Source organism: Pelodiscus sinensis, chromosome 12, assembly GCF_049634645.1.
Source record: "Pelodiscus sinensis isolate JC-2024 chromosome 12, ASM4963464v1, whole genome shotgun sequence".
Lineage (NCBI taxonomy): Eukaryota > Metazoa > Chordata > Testudines > Trionychidae > Pelodiscus > Pelodiscus sinensis.
In genome coordinates, this window is record NC_134722.1 from 2415946 (window position 1) to 2434725 (window position 18780).

The window sequence follows — 18780 nt, forward strand, 5'->3', positions numbered from 1 at the left end:
TACCTCATTTAACTACCTATACATGTCCTCATGAGATAGCATTAAGCCAAACTTGGATAGTTACTGTGGAAGATTTTCTGAGAATTGGATAAGAGATTGATTTTTATAAATAATATCCTTGTTGTAGAAATGCTACCTGGGCAGATAAGATTGATGGGATTTCTACATTGAGTGTAGCACAGTGCAGCTGGGGTAATTTTCTCAGGGCAGAAAGACAGTTTTAGCATTTTTCCTCCTTTCAGGTTTCCTTTGGGAATGCCAGTGGTTACCATGGTAGCAGTAAGAAGGCATTGGTCTTTCTGTTCGAGTTCCTCTCAGAATTGGTCCCCTTTGAAGCACCACAATATCTGAAGGTGAGAAGCTTCTTAGGGAGATCAGTTTTTTGCCAGGCTATTGAAGGCCTGCTCCAAATGGCTTCAGCTTATCAAACCAAGGCTTTGGCTGGCCGCATATTATTCTAACTTTTGATATGTCCCTTAGAAGCAGGACCACGTGTTTTTTTTTTTTTCCCTACAGAATAAATTAGCAGAACATTCTTTTAATGCTTTGACATAATGGGAAAAAAAAGAGTAGGGAACTAAATTAAAATTGATAGCAATTTCGTATGTGGAAAGATCTCTCTTGCCATATAATTGGCTTTCCTGTGAGCTCTGAAGCAGGCAACACAAGTGCCTTGTCATTCCTAGGAGCTTTGGCACTAGGCAACCTGTAAGGAGGTGAATCAGATGTTGGCATTTGTATGCTGTCAAAATAATAAACCTTGCTTTGTATTTTACTCTTTAGGTCCACATAATGCACCCGCCTTTTGTGCCCACAAAATACCGTTCCTTTCTCTTGGAATATATCACTCTGGCCAAAACCCGGCTGGCTGATCTCAAGGTTGGTGAACAGCATTCTCTCCCATCTGTGAAATCCTTCTCCCTCAGCATATCTGCTGTTCTCTGACATTTTCCTTGTGACCCTTACAGGTTGCTATAGAAGACATGGGGCTCTATGAGGATTTATCGTCAACCAAGGAAGCTGTGCAGGTATGGGATGATTTTCAGAATGACTTCCAGTAAATTATACTTTTTGTTACTTGTGGTGACACTTCTCAGTACAAAATTACACTGCAGTATTGGCCACATGAAAAACTATGTAACGTATCAGTTCAGTAAATAATGACTACTTTTTAATTGTGTGTAGCATCTGTTGGTTCTTAAATCTAGATGACTCATATTAAAGGTGAATAATCCATTGTGAGGGCTGTCCTAAAGTTTTATACTGTCCCGTTTGATTTATTTTGAATAATAATACTAGTCACAACAGGAATATTTGGCTTTATCTTTTTGAGTCTCACTGGATGCTGTATTTTCTGAAGTTGGATTAGTTGGTAATGCAATAGGAAAGACCGTCGGAAAGTAAAATGAAATAAGTAAAGAAACTTAATTTAAAAGTGCATGAAACAGGGCTGTTGTCAGTGATGCAGCAGCTGAGTATCTTGGCTCACCTCAGGAGGATCAAATTCTGTTGTAAATCCCAAGTGAAAGGGTCATCTAGTCCCTTCCTCGTCTGTATTAGATATATTTGCACATTGGGAGATTGCCCACGAAAGCTTATGCTCCAATACATCTGTTAAGTCTAGAAGGTGCTACAGGACTCCTTGTTGCCTTTGCATATCCAGACTAACACACCTACCCCTCTGATACTGGAATAACGTTATCCATTAACCTTTCACATAATTCCATTGGCTAGAACCAAACAGAATGCGGGTTATGGCAATATAGGGTGTCTCTCAGCAGATTGCTAGTCACGTGAAGTTGCAACAACTAGTGGCAAAGACCCACTTCGTCAGATGCATGTCGTGGAAATTTCCAGAGGCAGGTATAAATATGCAGGCAAGAATCAGGCTAGAGATGATGAGGTGGATCCAGTCAGGGAGGATAAGACCCACTTCTAGCAGCTGATGTGGAGGTGTGAACACCAAGAGAGGAGAAACTGCTTTTGTAGTTGGCTAGCCATTCACAGTCTTTGTTTTATCCTAAAATGATGGTGTCAAATTTGACTGTGAATGGCTAGCCAACTACAAAAGCAGTTTCTCCTCTCTTGGTGTTCACACCTCCACATCAGCTGCTAGAAGTGGGCCACGTCCTCCCTGACTGAATTGACCTCATTCTCTCTAGCCTGATTCTGGCCTGCATATTTATACCTGCCTCTGGAAATTTCCACTACATGCATCTGACGAAGTGGGTCTTTGCCCACGAAAGCTTATGCTCCAATACATCTGTTAGTCTATAAGGTGCCACAGGACTCCTTGTCGCTTTTACTTATTCCAGTTAACCAGTGAGGCTGGAGCAGCTCCCCACCCACTGCGGGCAGGGGGCTGCTCCAGCCCCACAGGGACCGCCATCCAGAGCTGCCCCTTCCACTGTGGGCTAGAGTTGGGGGTACAGGCAGGGGCTGCTCTGGGCTGGGCTGGGCTGGAGCAACCATCCCCCCCTTAATTGGTTAACTGGTTAAATGTCACATTTAACTAATTAGCCAATTAAATGGGATTTTACATACCTAATGAGTGCCAAATTCAACTCTATCCCAAAACCAAAGTGCATGAAATGCAGAAAATAGAGCAGCCTTCCCAGGATACTTGCTCTGTCACTCTCAATAGTAGCCTGCTTCAGCTACGCAGCTGCACCTTTCATCTGTCTGCTGTGAAAATAAGACCGCTATTACTAACCATGAAAGAAAAATAATTACTTACTCTTTTATGCTATAGACTTCATTATATTGTTCCCCCTTTTCTTCTGTGTGAGCCAGCCCCAATGCCAGGCACTTGAAGATGTTGAAAAAGCCATTCGGATATTTGAAAATACAGGGAAGATCCCGATAAGTGTGATGGAGGCCAGGTACAGTATCTTTCGATAAATTTTTCAAAAGATTCTGTTTCAAGAGCACATCAAAGGAAAAACGAAGAGAAAAGCTTTGGATGGAAGCAGAGAAGCACTGAAGGAAATCTGGCTAATTTATTGAGTGCTGCAGTAATCATATAAGATCAGGCAATTTGTGCAGATGGTACTCAGAGGATTAGAAAGGCCATATATGCACAGAAAGAAGACAGTACTACTACAGGCAGTCCCCGAGTTACGTGGATCCGACTTATGTCGGATCCGCAGTTATGAACGGGGCTTTTCTCTCCCTGGAGGACGGGAGCGGCGGGACGCCCAGATGAGCCGCGGTCCCGCCGCCCACGTTCTCCGGGGCGAGAAAAGCTGCTCCCCGTCTCCTTGGTCTGCTGGTCAGACCAGGCAGACGGGGAGCAAAGCCTCGGAGGCCGCCCGCAGCAGGACAGCCGCGGCGCGCCTGGGCTGTCCCACTGAGGGTGTCCTCTGAGGCTTTGCTCCCCGTCTCCCTGGTCTGGCCAGCAGACCAGGGAGACGGGGAGCAAAGCCTCGGAGGCCGCCCGCAGCTCCGCGTCTCCCTGGTCTGCTGGGGGGCGGGGAGCGCAGCTAGTGCCCCCTCCGCCCCAGCAGACCAGGCTTTTCTGCCCACGACGCCTGGGGTTGAGCAGCTGGGGTGCTGCTGGGTTGGTCCCGCAGTGCCGCTCCTCGGCGCTACTGGACCAACCCGGCAGCACCCTAGCTGCTCTGCCCCAGGCGTCCTGATTCAGCCGCTGCTGGTCAGTTTCAGCAGCGGCTGAATCAGGACGCCTGGTGCAGAGCAGCTGGGGTGCTGCTGGGTTGCTCCAGTAGCGCCGAGGAGCGGCGCTACTGGAGCAACTCAGCAGCACCCCAGCTGCTCTGCCCCAGGCGTCCCCAAGTCAGCCGCTGCTGAAACTGACCAGTGGCTGACTACAGTAAGCCCGAGGCAGAGTTGCTCTGCACCCGGCTTCCTGGAATCAGCCGCTGATCAGTTTCAGCAGCAGCTGACTTGGGGACGCCTGGGGTTCTTAAGTTGAATCTGTATGTAAGTCAGAACTGGCATCCAGATTCAGCCGCTGTTGAAACTGATCAGTTTCAGCAGCGGCTGAATCTGGACGCCAGTTCTGACTTACATACAGATTCAACTTAAGAACAAACCTACAGTCCCTATCTTGTACGTAACCCGGGGACTGCCTGTATTAAAAAGCCATCTTTTGAGGATATTACAAATCAAGAAATGAACATGTATAAGAATGCAATGTGTGACAACTCAGTGTTTCATGGTATAAACATTACCTGGGAATTTGTACTCTATCTTCTGAGAAATCCCACACTGAGAATAGTTAACAAGGGTACGGTATTTCTCCATTTTAAATTGCTGGGTTTTTATGGTTAACAAAGTTCTAGTTTTTTAACTATAGCAACCACACCCAAATAGTCTTATTTGTGTAGCAAGAAGAAGTCACTCCTAAGAATAGTAACAAAATTGTCCTCTGTATTTAGTTGCTAATCTGTTTGTCTTCTGTTTCAGTATTTTCAGAAGACCTTATTATACTTCCCACTTTATTCCTGCTCTACTCATGCCCCGTGTGGTTAGTAAATTTCTTATCCTTTCATTTAGAAGCATGATTTTGGATACTAAAGGCATTTCTGACTTGGCTGCTTTTTGTTACAGCTTCCTGAAACTCCAGATTCACACATGGTTTTTATAGATTCTTTAAAGAGGTATGAAAATAAAGCACTTAAGGCAAAGGCAGTTTCTGATTTTTCTAGACTGAGTTGGGAATGTTTGGCTATAGGATCAAGTTATCTGAGGCTCAGGCTCTGTGATACCTTGTTTGCAAAATGGTAACTAGCTATTGGCATGGATAGGATTTCTCACCCTCTGAGACACCTGGCTTCAGTTGGCAGGTATAGTGCCTTGCTGCTCGGGATGGGTTTGCTGCAATGGCAATGTTTCAAGATTTACTTTTATGATTTGCTAGGCTAGTGTCCAAGGAGGACATGTCCCCTGATAAGGATTCAGTCAGTCTGAAATGTAGACCTGGGAAGTTTTCTTGCCCAATTGTGGGAAAAGCCTGTTTTAAAACCAGTAGTTTTTCTGTAGCTAACTTTAACACACGCTTTCCTGTATGAATGGCTCCAAGTGAGCCATTCAGTTGTGTCTGTGTAAGACTTGGGGCTTGTCTACATGGTAAGATAATGCGCTGTACAAGGGTGTGACTTCTAACGGATTGAGTACTAGCAAACTTATCCAGCATTGCCCAGGTCCTTCAGGGCAGGGGCCTGGCCGTGGGAGGGGTGCAGGAGTCAGGGCGGGGCTTTGGGATGTGTGTGTATGGGGGGGATGGGGCAGTGCAGGAGGCTGGGAGCAGGAGAGGTGCAAGAGTGAGGGTTGGGGGGGGTGAAGAGGGGCTCAGGACGGGGCGGGTCCTATCCAGCATGGGTGCTCTCTCTCCCGAGTCCCCTCCCTCCCCAGCGCTGCAGCTAAGGGCTGGGGCGGTAGGGTTTTGGGGTAGGGGAGCTACTTACTAGTGTGATGGCAGGCAAGATGGAAGAGCCCCAGCCCTGCTGCCCCAATGGACACACTGTAAGGATAGCTCTTCCCTGTGGGCTTGTCGTTCCCAGTAGCCACTGTCATATTGCATCCTTCCAAACAGCAGCCCCTCCCTTCCATGTTATGGAAAACAGTCCTTTGCTGGGGCTTCCGGTTGTCCTGCACAACCAAACCTCGACCTTGCTTAAAGTTAGGAGAAGAGGAAGCTGCCTACCAAATTTGATTGCTCTAGTTCTTGCGTTTCGGAGTTCTTGATAAATATATAGATAGATTACTTATCCTTGTAGACCCTACTGGTATGCAATGTAGTGCTGTCTGAAACAGTACTATATTAAAGCTCACTATGGAATACTCAGTGTCCCCCATCTGGGTCTACATGAACCGAAAAGCACATGTTACTTCACTTTAGAACTCACATCCCCATAGAGCACATTACTGCACTGCGTGGACAAGCTCCTGGCTACATGTTATAGCTTAAATGGATTTAATTGGTCTAATCCTACTATAACAACTGTCATGAACCTTTAGTATTGTATACCTGCCTATCGGTGTACGGAGGTCATGCAGCCTTTGATCTCAGTCTTGCCCTGCACTTGATGAGTGTATTTGCTGTCCTGTAACTTCCCTCTTGTGTACTCTTGCCCACAGATATCATATAATATTGCTAATCTCTATGTGCAAATAACTCAGTCTTATGCCTGGCAGTATCATAAAAATGTTAAGTGCAGTGTCTGCTATATTGCTATTAGTCTATGGAAAAAATTATGTATGCCATATAGTTATGTGTTTTACTTTAACGAGTCTGAGCATTGAATGACGTTAAATGGTATAAACAAAAATATTTCTTATTGCAGAGCTGACAAAATTCCACCAAACTTATACTCGAGGTATCTCCAAGCCTGTCATTCTTTGAAAGAGAAACTGTTACAAGGTGAGAGAAATCTGTAGTTACTTAAGCATTCGTTTTAGAGCAATGACCCAAGATAAAACATATTTTCACGGGCCTTTTAGATGGGAATTTTTCCAAGCATTATAAATCAGATGCTTTACCTAATTATAGACAGCTGTGATTGGTGTTTTATTATTACTTAAAACAAAATATATTTTAGCTTGATTTGGAGTTTTATTAGGCTGTTTGTATTGTGTGTGTATTTGCTTGGATATCGATCATCTAAGGTGATAGGTGGAGTGGAAATGTGTAGATAAATATATGAGTGATTTTTTGCTTTTCTGTAAGACTTTGGCCTCTGGATTTCTTCCTCCGCAGCTTCTCTAGCAGTCAGATGTGTACATATAATTCTGGTGAGAATTTTGCTGGCTTTTGACAGCAAGGTGATGCCCTGATGAGTTGCTGCAGGTTTTTCTGTCTGTCCTTTGTTTGACAAGTGGATGATGGATGCATATTTGTACTCTTGGGGTATAGTTCCTTGAGTCACACTGACTGGAAAAATTGAGTCAGTTTCAGAGCCTTGTGCTAGCAACTCAAGAGATCTGATACAGGATCTGCTCCATGTGCTTTACTATTTGACAGCAGGTCAATCACTTTTCCAGTTTCAATGGTCATTGGGGGATCTGCAAGAGATGTGTTAATATCAGTCTGAGTCAGTTGAGGAGGCAATTGATCATGAATAGATGCTTGATACATTGTTACTGCAGTGGTGGGCAGAACACTGCATGTTTTTTGTCCATGAGTAATGTAGTACCATTGGCACTCAGTACAGGAAATGTTCCTGATGTCCATGGCCCATAGACGGTCCTCAGAGCACCATAGAAATTCTTTGTATTATTCCTCGCTGCATAGGACTGACTCATGCTTTGTTGCTTAGCCATGAGTTCTGCATTTCTCTAAGGCTGTGTCCAGACTCAGGGGTTTTTTCGAAAAAAGTAGCCTTTTTTCGAAAAAACCTCACCTGCGTCTAGACTGCAGCCGCGTTCTTTCGAAATTAAATCGAAAGAACGCGGCTTTTCTTTCGATGGCGGTAAACCTCATTTCACGAGGAAGAATGCCTTCTTTCGAAAGTTCCTCTTTTGAAAGAAGGCGTTCTTCAATGTAAATAGGGCTTCTTCGAAAGAGAGCATCCAGACTCACTGGATGCTTTCTTTCAAAAAAGCAAGCCGCTTTTTCGAAAGTTCAACGTGCGGTCTAGACACTCTCTTTCGAAAGAGGCTCTTTCGAAAGTATCTTTCGAAAGAGCCTCTTTCGAAAGAGGCTTGCAGTCTAGACATAGCCTAAGTGTGCATTGGACAGCCCTCTTGATGCAGAAGACTTCTTTCTTAGATATGGATGTGCTGTCTCCTAAACAGGCCTTTGAGCTGATGTTGCTTGTTGAATAGTCTCCCTATGTCAGTATTGCTTTTATCAGACTAATCTTTCATCAAGTTCATCAGTGGCCGTTAGCCAGGATGGGTAGGAATGGTGTCCCTAGCCTCTGTTTCTCTGGGAATGGGTGACGGGGGAGGTATCACATGATGATTCCCTGTTGTGTTCCCTCCCTCTGGAGCACCTGGCATTGGTTACTGTGGGCAGACAGGACACTGGGCAGACAGACAGGACCTTTGGTCTGACCCAGTGTGGCTGTGATTATATTCTGAATCTTGATGGTTATACGTGTTGGAACCATAGGTACTGGATGCAGCTAATACAGTCTTTAATGCATGCCCAATTTTTCTTGATGTTACTAGTGTAATAATTGATGCAAACAAGGCCAGTTCTTCAGCAATCACCTGTTCCACATTATTTTAATTTGGCTATATTAAGCTTTCTGGGTGCTTTCTGTGCCTTGCTGTCAACCACTAGGATCTATGCAGGTATTCAGCGTGGAGAGTGTAAGCCTGGGATGAGTCCAGAATTCTGCTCTTCAGGCCTTTGTCGTTGTAAGTCCGCCTGTCTGGTCTCCTGATGATGACCGTTGATATGCTGTGCTTTAAGCACAGACGCATCCAAGTAGGAACATTTAGCTGGCCCTTGTGGGGGAGCTGGGTGGGGCCAGGCAGTGGGACCTAGGTTGAAAATGGTTTAACCGTTTTAATGTCCCTACATCCAAGACATCTTGTCAGAGTTCAGCAAGTGGAAAACTGTATTGGTGTTGGGCAGATTTCCTCAGCAAGAGGAGCCCGTCTGCTTACCTGGTAAGCATCAGTCTTATCAGGATAACTGGTTAACCGGCTTCCCAGCCAGAGCTGCCTGTGACGTGGTGCAGCAGGCCACTCCAGCCCGGCCGTGTCTCTAGTGATAAGTGGAACCTTGATTTCTTTTGTGATTGGGACTGTTTTGTCTGTTTCAATGTACCCAGCCAGAGATTTTTGTCGAGTTCTTGCTTTCTTGTTTGAGAAGAATCTGAATACTTAGTAAAACATTTCAGAAATACAAAATTAAATGCTAATGTTTTCCCAGCCTTGCTGGGAGAACAGATACTTCATAGGATCACAGCAATGAAGGGCTGGGAGAGACCTTGAGAAGTCTAGTCCTGTCCCCTGTACTGATTTAGGAGCAAGTAAACTTAGACCATCCCTGACAGGTGTTTTTCCAACTGGTTATTACAAATCTTCAATGATGGGGTTACTACACCCTACCTGGGAAGCTTATTCCAGAACTTAACAATCCTTATTTGTCAAGTTATCTAAAACTTTTGTCAATGTTGTTTCTCTCCTTTGGACTCTCACGCCTCACGCGTGGGGCCTCACCTGGGCTGAGTAGAGCCAGGCAGTTACATCCTGTGTTTTTTACATAGGGATGTTAAAATGCGGGTAATTGGGTAACCATTTAACCACTGAAAATTTCAGCAGTCACACACACCCGCTGGCTCCCTGTGAGTCCTGGCACCCGCCTGCTGTCCCCTCCCAGGGATCAGAGGCAGCAGCACGGGGTGTCAATCAGCTTCCTGGGAGTGGGGCATGTAACTGTGTAAACAGGTATCCTATAACATCCCTAGTTTTACATATGACACTGTTAATATACCCCAGGATTGTTAGCCTCCAGAGTCTCTTTAGCAGTTCAGCCACCTAGCCAGTTATTCCCCATTTTTGTAGTAGAAAGTTTTAATTTTTTTTCCTTCCTAGTTGTAGTGTGGGAATGTAGGACTCGAGCCCCGGTTCGAGAATGTAGAATTCTCTAAGATTTTGAATTCTAATCCTGTCCTCCAATGTGCTTGCTTGCAACCCCTCTGCAACTTGGTGTGATCAGCCACGTCTATAGCATGTTCTCCACTTTGCTATCCATGTCATTAATTAACATATTGAATAGTACTGGACCACATTGGCTAGCCCTTCAAGTCTGGAAGCTAACCATTCGTAACAACTCTTCGAGTGCGGTCTTTCAGTGAGCTATGCACTACTTAACGTTGTAGTAATTTTACCTAGACCACATTTTCTTAGCTTACTTATGAGAATTTCTGGATGCTGGAAGCAAAGGAGAATAGGAAAGAAAATATGAAGTAAGATTTCATTTCTTGGTCTGAAAGTTAAATTCCTTCCTGAACTGGACATGAACTCATACCTGACTAGTCAAAGTAGCTTTGTGAGGATAAAAATGATTGTGTGCATTGTGGCAGATCTGTGTTATATCTGTGTACTAGTTTATGACCCAAAGTGACTTCTGCTTTCACACTAACCCTAAGTGGAGGTCAGTGAGTCATTGCGTTAGGTTTTGTGTATTTAAGCTTGTTGTTTTCACTCACTTGAGTCTGGTGAAGCCTCAGCTGGAATACTAGGTCCCGTTTGGCTGCCACACTTTGAGAGATGTGGACAAACTGGAGAATGTGTGGAGAAAAGGGGCACAAATGATAGGAGGGTTAGAAAACCTGACCCATGAGGACCCTGGGTATGTTTGGTTTTGAGAAAAGAAGATTTGAAAGGACCTGATGAGCCTTGAATAATTAAGTACTAGAATATAGGTTACTGAATGAGGCTGGGGATTCCCTGTCCCCTGGAGGTTTCCAAGAACAGATTGGACAAACATCTGTCAGATAATCTCTTGAGGTCCCTTTCAGCCCTCTATTGCTAGTATGCTAATAGAGATCAATCATTTAGAGCACCCTCTCTTCTCTTTCTATAGAAGGATCAACAGAAACAGAGCCTGCTCATCTCAAAGAGCCTATCGAACAGCTGAAAGCTGAACTGGACGAACTAAGAGTGCTGATGACAGACCAAGGCAAACATGATGGTATGTAAGGAGGCATGTAGCAGTTGCCTTTAAAGCAACGTTCACATAAGAATGCTCGCAGAAACAGCAGTGTCCTACTTTATGCCAAAGGATTGTAACCTCTCTGATTCATAGAATTTGTCCAGATTTGAGGTTTTTTTGTTCGTTTGTTGAGAGTGCCTAATGAGCTTCTGACGGTTAAGCTTTAACTTAAAAAGAATGTCAGTAAAGCTCCCATGACAACTCACTCATCTCTGTCAAATGTTTGAGGGGCCCACCTCAACTCCTGTTTGTGCTTGTAACAGCTGCTAGGCAGTGTAGTGTTGGGGACAAGGGAGCTGCCAGTGGGGGCTCTTCCGGTGATGGAAGATGAAATATGGTTCTTGTCACAAGTCCCTGATGAAAGTTAAAGATCCCTTTTTTTTTAAAAAAAAACAAGTGATAATTATTGTGTACTGACTTCCATTCTTGTGAGCAATGAAGTGAGTTCTAATCTCCTTAGCACTGTGTGAACGATTACAGAATGCATAGCATTTGCTCCATTACCTGCCCCATCACTTCTCTTGTGCCGCTACCTAAAGCACTTGGAGATACTGTATTTCATAGTTTGAGGTTTGTGAAAACAATTCTAAATCTATACAGTTGGCTTTTTACTGGCAGTCAGGAGGGATGGTCAAACTTTTATTTGTGGTGAAATCCATCATTCTAGCAAATGAAAGAAGTTGCAGTGGCTGAAACATAATACATAAAACTTCCATCGATTTAGAGGACAGTATATAATAATGTGGTGGCTGTTTAAAATTTGGGATTCATGTTTAACACCCCAAACATCCTAGTAATTTACCCCTAAAGATGTAAATATGCTCCGCACTCTGCAAGCAGGGTGGCAAGAACATTTGACTTGGTTTGGAAGAGGATGGGAAGGTCTCTGCTTGTGTGACAGGGGTCTTTAGATAATAACAAAGTGACTCATCTTTCCCTAAAGTGGAGAATATCCTGTGGCTTGACGCTCCTGGAGCGATACCAAGGAGATGCACTGCAAGGCAGTGACCTGTGTCACAGAGTGTGGGGGAGTCCCCAGGCCCCGCACCCCCGTCTGCAGCCAGATGTGGCTCTCAGACAGCAAGTAGAACAGAAGGGTTATTGGTTCACAGGGACACAGCGTAGCTCAGACTCCTTGTGACAGGAACCAGGAACGTTCAGTACAGCCCATCTTGGGGAAAGGGGGGCTCAGGGCCCCAGCTCTGGGTCCCTTCCCTGGCCCTGCAGGCCAGCTAGGCTGCCTTCTCCCCCAGCCAGTGGAAAACCAACTCTCACTCACAGCCCTGCCTCCTGCTTTGTCCTGTTTCCAGGCCCAAGGTGTTATTTGCTGTCACCTGGTCCTCAGGATGTGAGAGACTGAATAAGTGAGTCGTGCCCAGCCTCCCTCTCCTCATCCAGACAGTGCTGCAGTGCCAGGGAAACTAAGGTGTGCGCGTGCACACACACACACAGTCACTGGAGAGCAGCACAGTACCGTAGCATCACAGAAAGCACAACAAAGCTTTCTTTGATAAGATAACGAGCCTTGTGGATAAGGGAGAAGCGGTGGATGTCATATACTTAGACTTTAGTAAAGCATTTGATACGGTCTCGCATGATATTCTTATTGATAAACTAGGCAAATATAACTTAGATAGGGCCATGATAAGGTGGGTGCATAATTGGCTGGATAACCGTAGTCAGAGAGTTGTTGTTAATGGTTCTAAATCCTGCTGGAAAGGGATAGCAAGTGGAGTTCCTCAAGGGTCTGTTTTGGGACCCGTACTGTTCAATATCTTCATCAATGATGTAGATATTGGGATAGAGAGTACGCTTATTAAGTTTGCAGATGATACCAAACTGGGTGGGGTTGCAACTTCTTTGGAGGATAGGGACATAATTCAAAATGACCTTAGCAAGTTAGAGAAATGGTCAGAGGTAAACAGGATGAGGTTTAATAAAGAGAAATGCAAAGTGCTCCACTTAGGAAGGAACAATCAGTTCCATACATACAAGATGGGAAGCGACTGTCTAGGAAGGAGCATGGCGGAAAGGGACCTAGGGGTCATAGTGGACCACAAGTTGAATATGAGTCAACAGTGTGATGCTGTTGCAAAAAAAGCAAATATGATTTTAGGTTGTATCAACAGGTGTGTTGTAAGCAAAACTCGTGAAGTCATTCTGCCACTCTACTCTGCACTAGTTAGGCCTCAGCTGGAGTACTGTGTCCAGTTCTGGGCGCCACATTTCAAGAAAGATGTGGAGAAATTGGAAAGGGTACAGAGAAGAGCGACAAGAATGATTAAAGGTTTAGAGAACATGACCTATGAAGCCAGGCTTCATGAACTAGGCTTGTTTAGTTTGGAAAAAAGAAGATTAAGGGGGGACATGATAGCGGTTTTCAAATATCTAAAAGGGTGTCACAAGGAGGAAGGCGAAAATTTGTTCCTCTTGGTTTCTGAGGACAGGACAAGGAGTAATGGGCTTAAAGTGCAGCAGGGGAGGTTTAGATTGGACATTAGGAAAAAATTCCTAACTGTCAGGGTGGTCAAATATTGGAATAAATTGCCAAGGGAGGTGGTGGAATCTCCCTCTCTGGAGATATTTAAGAACAGGTTAGATAGACATCCGTCAGGGATGGTGTAGACGGAGCGTCGTCCTGCCTTGAGGGCGGGGGGCTGGACTCGATGACCTCTTGAGGTCCCTTCCAGTCCTATTATTCTATGATTCTATGATTCTAAAGCAACCAGTGAATGCAACAACAGAGTGACACCATGGCTACAAGAGTGAACACAGCCTCCACTACATCACATGTAACACATTGGTGTGAGCTGGAAATGCAGGGGTTTCATCCACTGTCATTCTAAGCAGCCATTTTGGGTGTTTCCAAGGCAAAAGATATAATTTATTCTGCATTTTGAGCACCTTTGCACTCTCAGCCCTGTTTGTGCCAAGTTCTGTGAGCAGGGGCCTGCCTCTTGCTCACAGCTTAGCTTGGCTTTATGTTAGCCATGTTTTGTCCATAGCTAGCTAGGCCTTGGGCCTCAAACCAGGCCTGTGCTACGTGGGCTTATGTTTTAGGCCTTCATCTTAATACAGAGGGAATTTTTTTTTTGCTGCTTTTCAGGATTTTAGATAGTCTGCTGTAAATTTTAAAGGCAGTGAGTGGGGCCTCTTCCCTTGGCATTAAAAATCCATCAGCCTTGGAAATGGATGTGTGTGTGCATAATTCCAGCTCCTTTCCGGCTTTTACGCTCATGCTCTCCAGTTTAGTACTTCTCCTGCTGCTTTTTCCTGCAGCTGTGCCAGTCCATATTGCACTGATCTCTGAGAGACTGACCACTGTTCTGAGATGCACCAATAAGGAAAGTGAAGCTGCAACCTTCAGTTCTCGGATTCAAATTAATATTTGTGCCCCAACACTTCAACAGCAGGATCAGAGTGTGAGTATTGTAATAATAAGCAAATGGGTCAGGTTGAATAAATGTAAATACTTGTCAAAAGCTGTCATGTCTCTGAAGAGCAGCATGCACCTTCAGTGCTCCATAGAGAATATAAACGTATATTTAGCCTTTCAGAAGTCTTTGGCTGCCTGGTGAAGAGACCTAGGGGGGCACAGTATGCTAAGTAAATCTTTCAGATGGATAGGCTTTCTTTACAAGACACATGTCTGGACGTTAATTGGGAAGATATAAAGCATTATATGGTATTATAATACAGGACTTTAATTTCAGTTTCTTGGCACTCGTGATCTTGTGTACATATTATAAACACTAACTGTTTTCCGTAAGACTGTGTGTTGGGAAACTGAATGTATAGACACCTCATAAAACTAACCTTAGACACGATCCATGGAGTAGAAATGAATGAGATGTCTTTTGTTCCAGGTCATTGACCTCTTACTGACATCCTTCTGCCAGAATCTAATAGCTGCTTCCTATTTTGACCCTCCTCACAGGTAAGATGCATAGTGCACATGCAGGCAGTTCCATGCTGCTCAGTGCCCCATAATACTTGTACTGTGCAAGGGTCTAGGAAGGCCCTCTCCCCCCCTCCTTATTCAGAAGTGGGATATGTCTTACTGGTGTCTTCAGGCACTTTTTGCACCACAGTGGTTCAGGATAAAGCAAATACTTTGCTAGATGAGAGTAAAGTACCAGGTGCTGCCCCACTGTCATTGAGTCTCCTTGAAAAAAGCTGCCTACTATGTGACAGGCCTTTTAAAATATCCCTCTAGCTACTGCTGCCTTTTTGCGATATTAACACTGTTGTAAGTATGGGGTTGCTAAAAGGGGACACGTCCCCAATTATCACCCCTAAGGTCATTACCTCACAGAAACTAACCTTCCCCCCTCACTCCCACTCTGTTCTAAAATTTGATTTGTCAATTTCACATGTGTTCATTTTTTTTTGATTGTATCACTTTGGTATATATGGTTGTGCCGATTTTCTTCCACATATTGATCTGAGGAAGTGGGTCTGGCCCATGAAAGCTCATCACCTAATAAATCATCTTGTTAGTCTTTAAAGTGCTGCATAGTCCTGTCTTTTGTTTCAGCTACACCAGACTAACACGGCTACATTTCTATCACTGGAGCAAAGTTTGATTTTTATTTTTTGTAGCACATTTTGTCTGAAACAAATCCAATCAGACGCTGAATATTTTTCTTTTCTTCTGTGCGTAAAGCACTAAAGTGCCTTGTGAGTTTGTGACGGACCAGGCCGGGTCTGGGCACGGCTGAGGGCGTCTGCTTAGGGTGAATTGCTCAAACTCAGGGCTCCTTACGGCCCCTCACTGGAAGCCCTTCCCAAATAGGCCACAAACCAGTCACACAGAGCACTCCAGCTGCCAGCCTGGCCAGCCAGAAGCCTCACGAGCAAAACCCCTCTGACATCCTAACTTTCCCTGTGCTCCAGTCAGTCCCAGGCCTGCACACAGGTGAGGGGTTATAGAACCCAATCTCACCTACCCCAAACGGGTTCTTCCCGGTCCCAAGAAACCAGCCACAGTTCCCAGGTCAATTTACACTCTGGATCTCATCCACAAGCTCACACTGAGCCAATCCTTTAGAATCGAAAATCTAAAGGTTTATTACTAAAAGAAAAAAAGCATGAGAGTAAGGTTGTTAAGGATAATACGTCATATGCATCGAATCTCCCAGTTCTCAATACAGGCTCTTAGCAGTTTATAACATCTCTGCTATCTTAAAAGTCTTTGGTGTACATCCTATGTCAGGATGGGTCCACAGTTCTTTCTGGCTCATGGTTCCCTGCAAGGCTGCATCTGGGATCAGGAGCTAAACTCAAGACCAAAATGGAGTCTGCCACATGGCATTTTATATCCATCCCTGGTCTCTTCCATGCTGGAGAGGGTCACATGGTCAGTGGCCAGGTGTGTCTTTGGCATTTAGAGATCCATTGTCCCTGGAGCTCGCTCGTTAGCATATCCATTGGCTGAGCATTCCTCGCCCGTTGCTCAATCACAGACAGAGAAGTTTCTGGCATCCATACAGAGTACATATTTATAACTCCACATACAGACATTATACAATTACATGAACAACATCTACAGAATCAGTAGAAGGTAAGCTTTTGTTTGACACCTCACATGCCCCCCCTTGTATACATTTTGGGGCAAATACAGCCCCCATGGGTGCAGCAGTGATCTGGCTGCTCCCCTTAAAATCCAGTAATGTGACAGAGTTATTTTTGGTACAGCAAGTGCAGCTCTGTGTCAAGGCGCCCCAGCCATCTGCCACATGAAATGGATGAAGCATAAAGCTTACTGCTGAGGAGACATCATCAAGAGCAGAATAAAGCATTTTATTTTTCACTTTGATCTTAAACCTGGGCGTGCCTCACTTTATTTCAGAAATTAAATATATGTTTGACCTGACAAATGGAAACTCTGAAAGTATGACTAGATTTCACTGTGCTTTACCCCAAGTGCCTTTTTGCAAGAGGAATACGGCGTTTGATCATGTGTGTCTGTTAGCAGAAATTTGTAAATGTTATGGTTAAAGTAGTTTCTTAGACAGAAACTTCAAGGGCAACTTCTAAGCTGCCTGCCATCCTGTAACTTAGACTGTAAGCTACTTGAGGCCAAGACCTTTCCATGCCACATGGCGCCATGCACATATAGTGATACATATTTCAGTTAGAATGGTGCTGAAAGGATTCCGTTGATGAAGTGATAGTTGTGGGGTGAAGGTGCTTCAGATGCAGGATGTTTAACTGTCTCTTAAATCCTATTCTGCGTTAACCTTTGGCAGTAACATGATCACCTGCCTTGTGTCTTCTGTAGGCAGGGGCTCTGCTTGTCTCTGTTTGTGAAGATGATTTGTGGACACAGGCATCTCTTATCTGCCCTGTTGACTAGGCTCTGTCAGCTTATTTATCATCAGGTTAGTTTCCCAGCATAAAGAATTTGATGGTAGCCATGTGTATTAACCAGTGGGGGCTGGAGCAGCTCCCTGCCTATGGTGGGCGGGGGCCTGCTGCAGACCGGGGCTGCTCTGGCCCATGCAGCCTCACCTGCACTCCTGCCTGACCCTCCTTTACTTGATTAAACAATATGTTTAACCAATTAAATGGGGTTTTACATCCCTAATATAGAGGGATTTCACTAACTTCTACTTTTCCAAAAGAGTTCTCATTTTAACATACTTTTCAAACCTGGCCTCAGAAAATGCAAAAGTCGTGTCCTTGCAGTAATGTGACTTGGCCATATTGTTCCTTCTATGGAGCGCATTTAACAACATGAACTGGAATATACTAACTTTATGTGCATACACAAAAAAGTGTGTAATGTGGTCAGATTAACTCTTGTATTTCTAGACTTTCCAATAGTTAATTGTACAGCCTTATTAGTAACAAAAAACTATGTATTTAATGCATAATAAGGGTGAAGCATTGATGTTTAATTAAAAGTAGCACTTGAGCATTAGAGACCTGGAGTAAATGCTGTATCTGTCTCAATCATTTTTGCCTCTTCTAATTTTCATTCTGAGCTGATGCAGGTGGTATTACATGTCTAGTAATTTTTCAGACACAGCTCTCAGTTCTGCAGCTAGATTCTGTGTTGCATCTCTCAGGAAGCACAGCACAAAAGATCAGTTCCAGGAACAGGGTTATGGGGGCCAAGATGACTTCATACTACTGATCTTAACTTAATCCTTCCAGTACAACAGGGTAATGAGGCTGATAAATTAATCTACTTGCCACAGAATCTGCAAAGCCATTGGCCTTTAAAATTGTTCAGTAGTGTAATTGCAGAGAGCTGCATCAAGGTACTGCTGTCGAATTCTCTTATTTCTCTTGTAGAAGCTAACCAGAAACCGCGTCACAATTCTGGACAAGGAGGAAGTTGTCTAATTTAACCTGGTGCCTTCTATCCGCCCAGTTGATCCTTTACACTGACCTAGTCACTGTCTGGTTGCAATATTCTGCCCTTTGATTAGTTTGAGGTTACATTGAGATTGTGTTGTTTTTTAACAAATGCTGTGCATCTTTTCATTTGTTTGACTGCAGGGTCCTGCCCTAAATAATGCTCATGTTTTAGGGCTCGCTGCCTTAGTGATTCATTTAAATGAATCCAAATCTTTGATTCCTGAAGTGGAGATTGTATCCAAAGTTCCCCAGTTTGCCTCTGTAAAGGGCCTTTCTGTTACGGAGTTCTGGAACCATTTACTAGTGTGCAGGACAGGGGAGTCCTTAGCCTTCTGCCTGAGGTGAGTTTCTTCTTTCATCACATATTAGCTTTCCCTGTTTTGAGGGATCACTTGAATTTGGCCCAGACGGGGATTTGGAACAGTCCATCTGCCATGCAGTGGATATCCCTCTGATGTATGTGTGTCATTTACACTGTTGGACATGTTAGTGCTTAGGTTGAACATTTGTATTTGAAAACTAAACTTAAAAGTAGACACGTTAGACCAGATGTGACCCAGATTTGCCCACCAGTGGTCTGCCTAAGACGTTTGGGAGGAGCCCCAGGATTGCTTCTAATTAGCATGAGTTGGAACAGACTGAAGGCACCCTCATCTTTCAGTGTGGAGGTGTGATCCATGGAAAATCCTTCCTGGTCCCTCAAACCAAGGCAAAGCTTTTTTTGTTGGTTCTTGTGATCTTTCCGGATTTGCTGGATTCAGTGGATATAGTGTACTTAG

General features: G+C 44.3%; 1 protein-coding gene across 1 annotated transcript in view; it reads left to right on the forward strand.

Moving 5' to 3' along the window:
• Positions 1–18780, forward strand: part of FANCA (FA complementation group A) — a 65560-nt gene that overhangs the window by 23456 nt on the left and 23324 nt on the right. Inside the window, 12 exon segments of the mRNA XM_075939817.1 lie at positions 243–353; positions 784–879; positions 969–1028; positions 2794–2882; positions 4426–4486; positions 4570–4619; positions 6306–6382; positions 10505–10612; positions 13913–14055; positions 14500–14570; positions 16917–17016; positions 18143–18342. Coding sequence (XP_075795932.1) covers positions 243–353; positions 784–879; positions 969–1028; positions 2794–2882; positions 4426–4486; positions 4570–4619; positions 6306–6382; positions 10505–10612; positions 13913–14055; positions 14500–14570; positions 16917–17016; positions 18143–18342 — 1166 coding nt within the window.